The following is an 8,505-nucleotide window of genomic DNA, read 5'->3' on the forward strand; positions in this document are numbered from 1 at the left end:
AAATTAAACACTATGAGAAAGAGCAAAATGATTGACAGCTGAAAAGTTGTCCACTGTCCATTGACACAGTTTTGTTTGCTGTTTCAAAGTCTACAGCTGTCACAGAGTTTCATGAGATATCTCAGGACACATCATTAAGGTAGAAGGAACATTTTTTGCATGCTTTTCCATGAAAAAAAAAAACACCTTTAAAAATTGAAAGCAACAAAATATTCAGTACAACAGCAACAAATTCAAACATAAAAATATAATTTCAACAAATCTGAATTAGTTACAAAGAAAAATATTTATAAAAAGATTAACCAAAAATTTTAAATCTAAATAAGCGATACACAAAAAATATTTAGCCAATTTGAATATTTACGCAGTCCAGCCAGGTCCCCTAAGCAACCAAGTTGGCCCAGTTGCTAGGGAGGGTAGAGTCACATGGGGTAAACTCCTCGTGGTCATGATTAGTGGTTCTCGCTCTCAATGGGGTGTGTGATAATTTGTGCTTGGATTGCAGACAGTAGCATGAGTCTCCACATGCTGTGAGTCTCCACGGTGTCATGCACAACGAGCCACGTGATAAGATGACTGTCTCAGAAGCAGAGGCAACTGAGATTCGTCCTCCACCACCCAGATTGAGGGGAGTAACCACGCCACCACTAGGACCTACTAAGTAGTGGGAATTGGGCATTCCAAATTGGGCGAAAAGGGGATAAAATATATATATATTTTTTAACAAAATTAGAAAATAAAAGTAAAAAAAATTATTTTGTTGAAAGATTACTCAATTCAATTTGATGGAATTTTTGAAATTCTTCAAATTGTTTTTTTTTTTATTGTATATAACTTATAAAATCGATTGACCATTTATAAATATTATATATCTATATAAATCTATATAAATATAGTCTATATAAATGTAGACAAATAATTAACAATATATAGGCTATGATATAACATTCTATGGATGTAAAAAAAAATTCAAGAAGTTTTTTAGAAGCACTTCAATTTTCTTCTTATAAAGAATCAATCAGGAAATCATTAAATCTCTATGAATACCAATGTTTCGAGTAGAATGTTTAATTACAGTGTATATTAATGTATAAACAGAGTAACCCATAAATCATATTATCGTTGTATTTGTTTGTTCAGTTCAAGAATTTGTTCGGGGGAAAAAAAACCCTGGAGAAATGGAAAGAACAAAGCATTAGCGTCATAGCGTTGGGCGGGATTAACGATCTCGTGGGCGCGGTCTAAGTAAATACAGCGCGCAAGTGACGCAAGCGCGTCTTCTCTGAGAAGTTACTGCTGTTTGCGCAACTGTCGGTGGAGATAGCAGTCTGACATCGCTGGGAGGGTGAGTCGCTTTATTATTTTCACTTTTAGAAAAGACATACTCCACAAACACGTGCCAAAACGACTATGAGATCCAAGCGGAATGCAAATGAATTTAGGAGAGCGTGCTCATTTAAATTCTGTGACGTTTTCTCGCGTCTTTGTGTTGTACTCGAACTGTAATGGCGCAGCCGGTTTTGTGTTTCATACCATTGCGCGCATTATGTCTTCAAAACGAAGCTGTTTTAGGTGGTTCATGTGTTCATTCAATAGCTAAACGTTATTTTAAGCCGGGTTTAGAATGATACCGGTGAGTTTTCCCTCCCAAACCTGAATTATATAACAGCCGATGCATATTGCAGCCACGAAGGCCGTTAGAATGAATGATGATTTACCAGTTTCTAAACTGATCTGGGTTCAGTGTGTTTGTTGAGTCAGCTGTACTAGTAAATTATGTTTACTATAGTGTGGGCCAAAATCACTGTTACTAAAGTATTAGACACCACTGTCATCGAAAAAGAAATCAAAATGACAAATATTTGTGGAAGTTGCCTTCAGTGTTTGAAAGACATAAAATAATAATAATTTATTATGATTTAGTTGCAGTAACAAAAACTGGAGTAACATTGATGTTTTGGTGGAAGCGATGTTTACATCTAAACCGTATAAAGGGATTTGACAAATAATATGCACTTTTTATATAGCACAGATGGCTAACATTATGAATGTATGAGGGAAAGTGTATTTTTTAGATGCTTTATGTTAATTATAGAAAAACGAAAAACGTCGCTTAAGTTTTACAGGAATTGTTGCATTACTTAATTTAAATGATTGACTTGACTTTGAAACTTCTATTTGTTGAACTGACATACAGCTTTGTGTAATCCTTAATTTAGAAAATGTCCTGTTGGTTGAGGGAACAAACATTGATGCTGGTAGAAGATTACATCGGGTTCTGCAGTGGGATCCAACAGACGCCTCCCAGCGAGTCAGCAGAGGCCATGAGATGCCTAGCCAAAGAGATGGAGCAACAGCACAGAACCAAATTCCGAGCTCTCTCCCAAGAATTCATTGATGCCTGTGGATCGGATCCCAGCAAGTGTCTGCAGAGCATTATGAGGGAACTGGTGGTAGATGGGAAACTGAACTGGGGTAGGGTGGTCTCCATCTTTACTTTCACTGGAGTGCTGGCCAGCGAGTTGTCCTCCAGAGGAGAAGATTGCGAGGGCTCCTGGAGACTGGCCGAGACCATAGCTGACTATCTGGGAGGGGAAAAACAAGACTGGCTGGTGGAAAATGGAGGCTGGGTAAGCCTTAGAAATACAAAAAATGGATTAGGAAATGGAAAATGCACAATGTTTATCTGTTGACAAGGCTGTCGGTAGATTTTAGAATTAGGAGGAACTTCCACATCGGAAACTCCAATAAGGTTCTCAGATTGTCCCAAAATTGGCTAATTAATTGATTTGTCCTTTTATTAGCCTATCACAAGTCAATCTGACCGAGAAGAATAAAAAAAACAATACAATAGGGTCTCAGACAGGGGCAGACCCTCCGTAGCTACTGGTTTCGATGTAGAACTGATGGAGTGTTTAGTTGGGGTTTTCCCACACCCAGAGAGGTATATCCACATCAGTTCTGTTTAAAGTGAAACTGCGTGGGTATTGAAAAGGTATCATATCGCATTTCTTTTCATCATACATGTGTGCACTTTGAAAAACCCAGCATGCTTGCACAAAGCATTTGATCCCATGATCTCTTTGAGTTGTTCAAAGTTTTTCCATCTTAAAATATACATTTTAAACTGTAAATGAAAAGTACCTAGTGTAGTGAGATCCCGGTTAAACTATTAGATTCGAGCTGCGTGCACATAATTATGGCCGCTCCTGTAATTTTGAATTGGACGGTGACTCAATTCGGACGGTGACTTCCCCTTTTGTGTTCCACGAAAGAAAGAAAGCCATATGCTTTTGGACCATCAGGGTGAGTAAATGATGACAGAATGTTCATTTTCGGGTTAACTTAGCCCTGTAAAGCAGTTAGTTGCATTTTCTTTCATTCTCTCAGACATCATCAGTGACGTCATGGCAGTGTCTTTAAAGCGAGTGCTATCAGTCTTGAGTCAAGCAAACGGCAGCTTGTATTTGCACGAATGAATAGACTGTGAGCTCTGGCGCAGCCCTTTCTTTTTCGCCGTTTTTTATTTTCCCTTTCATTTGGCAGCAGTTGAAAGCAGAGCTGAAGGCCCCTCAGCCATTTAGTCTATTGCGTGTACACACGGTTGGTCTCCATGCTTCACTCAGAGTATGTGCAGCAGATGATTGTGGGCGAGCGCACCTGGACTCGCTGGCTCTGACCGGCACAGCAGGTGCCTGACTGAAGACAGCTGCTTTGCCTGACTCCTCAAGCCTTCTTCTGTTTGTTCGGAACCTTAGATTGTTACAAACAGCAGTTAAGCCAGTCTGTGCCTTTGTCGTATCTACATTTAACCCTCAAAATGCCAGTTAGCTTGTGAAAGCTGCATCTTTGGAGTATTATATAACGTGGTTCTTTACACGAATCCCAGCAGTTCAGAGGTGAAATATCCACTGTGTGGCGATTAAAAGAGAGTTTTAAAATGAAATGTATAGAGTTTTACATCACAAGAAAACCAAGCTCCCTACCCTAAACCTAACCGAGAGTGTCATAAAAGTGATTGTGATATGAAAACACAATTGCTGAAGCAACCACGTCATTTTGTGGTGCTTCTATAAAACTCTATAAAAATGTGTTGACTTGCGTGCTCTTCAGGACTCACACCCCGGTCCTTTGCATTCCATAGTGCATTCAGTTGAGCTACTGTGCAATTTGAACAAGTTTGTATATTTAGTTTATGTAATGGATGCGTTAAAATGTATTGCCTTACAAGTCGTGCTCTATAGTAAAAGTGTTTAAATGTCATAAGATAGCATTGTGGGATAGCGTGCACTGGAGATGCACAATTGAAATAGTTTAATGTTAGCATGTTGTTAAGCTAATATGAATGTGTAGCATATGCGTTAAGTGTTAGGCCACAGATTTGATGATCATTTAATTTGAAATATTGTTAAAAAATATATGTTTTGTTCACCCTGACAGCAGGGTTATATAATAATTCTCAGAGAGGAAGTAGGTGGAGTATTATGTAACACCCTGCTCATTGTTGAGATTTTTAGCTACTTAATGACTAAACGTGTTAAAAATGCTGCTGTGATTGTCATGCAATTGGATCATACAGTTGAAATCAAAAGTTTACATGCACTTAGGTTGAAGTCATTAAAAAAAATGTTTGACCTCTACAGATTTCATATTAGCAAACTATAGTTTTGGCAAGTTGTTTAGGACATCTACTTTTCCAACAATTGTTTACAGATAATTGTTTCACTTTTAATTGACTATATCACAATCTGTGCCAGACGTTTACATACACTAAATTAACTGTGCCTTGAAGCAGCTTGGAAAATTCCAGAAAATGATGTCAAGCCTTTAGACAGTTAGCCAATTAGTTTCTTATTGGAGGTGTTACTGTGGATGTTTTTTAAGGCCTACCTTCAAACCCTCAGTACCTCTTTGCTTGACATCATGGGACAATCTAATTAAATCAGCCAAGACCTCAGAAAAAAAATTGTGAACCTTCACAAGTCTGGTTCATCCTTCTGAGCAATTACCAAATATCTGAAGGTACTACATTCATCTGTACAAACAATAGTACACAAGTATAAACAATGGGACCACGCAGCTATCACACCACTCAGAAAGGAGACTCATTCTGTCTCCTAGAGATGAATGTAGTTTGTTGTGAAATGTGCAAATCAATCCCAGAACAACAGTAAAGGACCTTGTGAAGATGCTGGAGGAAACGGGTAGTCAAGTATCTATATCCACAGTTAAACAAGTCCTATATCAACCTGAAAGGCTGCTTGGCAAGGAAGAAGTAATTGCTCCAAACTGCCTTAAAAAGCCAGACTACAGTTTGCAAGTGCCCAAGGGGACAAATATCTTCTGGTCTGATGAAACATAAATGTAACTGTGTGACCATAATGACCATTGTTATGGTTGGAGGAAAAAGGTTGAGGATGAAGAACATCATCTCAGCTGTGAAGTATGGGGGAGGCAGCATCATATTGCAGGGGTGCTTTGCTGCAGCAGGGACTGGTGCACTTGACAGAATAGATGGCATCATGAGGAAGGACAATTATGTGGATATATTAAAGCAATATCTCAATGTGTCTTCCAAATGGACAATGACCCCAAGTATACCTCCAAACTTGTGGCAAAATGGCTTAAGGACAACCAAATCAATGTATTGGCGTGACCATCACAAAGCCCTGACCTCAATCCAATAGAACATTTGTGGGCAGAACTGAAAAAGTGTGTGCGAGCAAGAAGGCCTACAAACCTGACTCCGTTACACCTGTTCTGTCTGGAGGAATGGGACAAAATTCCACAAATTATTGTGAGAAGCTTGTGGAAGGCTACCCAAAACATTTTAAAGGCAATGCTACCATATACTAACAAATTGTATGTAAACTTATGACCCAAGGTGAATGTGATGAAAGAAATAAAAGCTGAAATAAATTATTCTATCTACTATTATTCTTACATTTCATATTCTTAAAATAAAATAGTGATCCTAACTGACCTAAGACAGGGAATGTTTTCTACGATTAAATATCTGGAATTGTGAAAAACTGTGTTTAAATATATTTGGCAAAGGTGTATGTAAACTTCTGGCTTCAACTGTATCTTCGTGTAGGAATTTCATGTGAAATCCAAAACTCACCCTGGTTTGTTTTGTCTGTTGTAGGAGGGTTTCTGCAGGTTTTTCCACAATGCAAGACAGCTGAACCAAGAGTCGTCGATGAAGACAGCACTGTTCGCAGCGGCTGGAGTGGGTTTAGCTGGCCTAACCTTTCTCTTAGTACGCTAACATTTTAGTTGCTATTCTCTTTCACACACACACACCTGCCCTTTTGTTTTCTGTCATTGGACGAGGTAAAAATGGCTCTTAAAGAGAAACCGGTCGTCAAGTTCTCAGACGAATGTTTTTGCACATTTTTCAATGTCCACACCTGTAACTGTATCAACTGGTCATTCATACATACATGTTGATTGTACATTCTTAACATGGCCTTCAGGAAACAAGATTGAAGTTCTGATTCTTTACATATCTAATATGGTGCTTTTGATTTTGTAATTGCTTTTGACACTTGTTCCTGTGTAAATCTTGTTAGTTTAGATAGCATTTACAGTTAATTTTGTGAGAATGAAACAACAGTTTGTAATGTTTTTTTCAGTCCAAGATGCTTTACTGAACGCAGTCCCAAACCATTGACACATGAGACAAAAAGTGCATATACTTCATAATGATAGAGCAGTTCTTGACAGGATGAGCAGTTTGACCAATTTTCGCTTTGTAATGTCATTTGTGTTAAAGGTGGTAGCTTGTTCAACTCAAGCATCTGTGATATTCTGCCCAATCATAAGTGACCATTTTACGTTGTAAATGTATTTATTTACCTCTTTCAGAAGTTATTACTGTTTAGGCAATTCCCAACAATTTAAAAACATTATATTTTTGCATTGTTTTATTTATTAACTTCTTTCTTAATAAAATAATTTTACTGTGAAGAAAATGTGTTTTATATTGGGTGTAAATCAGATCATTTATTTTTACACAAAAAAAAAAAAAACTTTTTAATTTTAAGATTTACGCATTTCAGTTTCATAACAAAATTCCATCATGTTGAATTTAGTAATCTTAAACAAAATGTAAAGTTTAATTTAGTTTAACATTACACAATTCAAATTGTAATGTGTAAATCTAAAAAATAGGCTATAATATCTTTTGGAGTGTTGGTCTGAATCGGACTTTATGCAAGTATGTGAATGTAAACGCTTCACAAGCTCAATTTCAGGGCCCTCGCACTACAGTTTGCAAATCCACTTATTTCAGTGGAGATGGTCCAAGAAAAGTGTGATAAGCAGGAGACTTGAAGCTATGGTGGACTTCTCATGTACTTTTTCATCAGAAATCAACAAAATACCTTATAAATGCCATTATTATTATTGAGCCAGAATCTGTGTTCAAAAATGGTAAACTTGCAATAATGATTGTACGCACAGAGCTGTCTGGTTTGATTTGGAGGGAAATGTCCGGCTTCTGTCATATATCCTTTCATTTTTCAGTAATGTCCATACTCTAAATATCCTTGCAACAGAATTCAGTTTTTTCGGCTAGCATTTTTTGTTTTTAACTGGAATGCCCATCACTCACAAAATTGGACACATCCTGCAGTCACTTGCATGTTTGAGTATTAAGTTTTAGCTCATTTGATTCTGCTTTAAGCTGTCAATTTGTGTACAGTATTCTCATTATTTTCTCAATCAACTGCAGTATTCCACAGATTTCTCCCCAAAATCAGCACAGAAAATGAGAAGAAAAAAGTGCAGAATCCACCTGGGCCTGTTGAAGGGTTACGAGGATTATAGCTCCATTCTTTATGTCAGGAAGATTGTGTTAAAGATTATCTGCCACCAGTGCAAGTCATGCAAAGGAAGGGTGGCATGGTCAAGATTAGGTTCTTTAGAGCAAAGGCAATATGTTTTCATTTCTCTCTCTGGTCTCTCAAAACCAGGAACAGCTGACTTGTCAGAGCACTCAGCACTTGGCAAATGCTGACGTTACAGAAGATAAATACAGAAAGGAATGTCCTTTGCTTGGAATATTTCAGTATTTCTTTAAACATGCATTAGAACTGGGTGACTGTCCATTTGTCTATGTCTGTATTTACACAGCTTAACATTATCTCGCTTCTTCACTTTGCATTGATTGACTGAATTTGTCAGTGCTTTGCATGAGTTTCACATGGGCCTTTTCCCTGTCTCATTCACAAATTTGATGGGAACTAGAACAAGGATCTATTTTCTCCATCCACAAGTGATCCAGACTTTATCTTGCGCATCAACTCTGTCATGTCTGCATTTGCTTGAACTGAACAACTGCAAAGATCTTCAGCTGCAGTGCCAATAGCTGACATAAAGATTTATGCAATTAAAATTTTTATATGAGCATATCGAAGCAAAAACAAATACATAAGTCATGCATTTTGCATATGTATGGTGAACAAAGAGCAAACATTTACTTTGAATATTGAAGTATAT

At 37.5% G+C, this 8,505-nt stretch overlaps 1 protein-coding gene across 1 annotated transcript; it reads left to right on the forward strand.

The window, feature by feature from the left end:
• The first annotated feature begins 1,252 nt into the window (after window positions 1-1,252).
• Window positions 1,253-6,967, forward strand: bcl2l10 (BCL2 like 10). Its single transcript, XM_052096988.1, has 3 exons — window positions 1,253-1,345; window positions 2,220-2,630; window positions 6,149-6,967. The coding sequence occupies exons 2-3, from the start codon at window positions 2,223-2,225 to the stop codon at window positions 6,269-6,271; spliced, it is 531 nt and encodes a 176-aa protein (XP_051952948.1). The 5' UTR covers window positions 1,253-1,345; window positions 2,220-2,222; the 3' UTR covers window positions 6,272-6,967.
• Window positions 6,968-8,505: the final 1,538 nt, after the last annotated feature.

The sequence above is a fragment of the Xyrauchen texanus genome, chromosome 29 (genome assembly GCF_025860055.1).
Source record: "Xyrauchen texanus isolate HMW12.3.18 chromosome 29, RBS_HiC_50CHRs, whole genome shotgun sequence".
Classification (NCBI taxonomy): domain Eukaryota; kingdom Metazoa; phylum Chordata; class Actinopteri; order Cypriniformes; family Catostomidae; genus Xyrauchen; species Xyrauchen texanus.

Excerpts from the sequence above, each read along its gene's own strand:
- bcl2l10 (XM_052096988.1), top strand. The coding sequence starts at position 2,223 with ATGTCCTGTTGGTTGAGGGAACAAACATTGATGCTGGTAGAAGATTAC. Across the intron at positions 2,631-6,148 it reads TGGTGGAAAATGGAGGCTGG|GAGGGTTTCTGCAGGTTTTT; the intron begins GTAAGCCTTAGA and ends TGTCTGTTGTAG.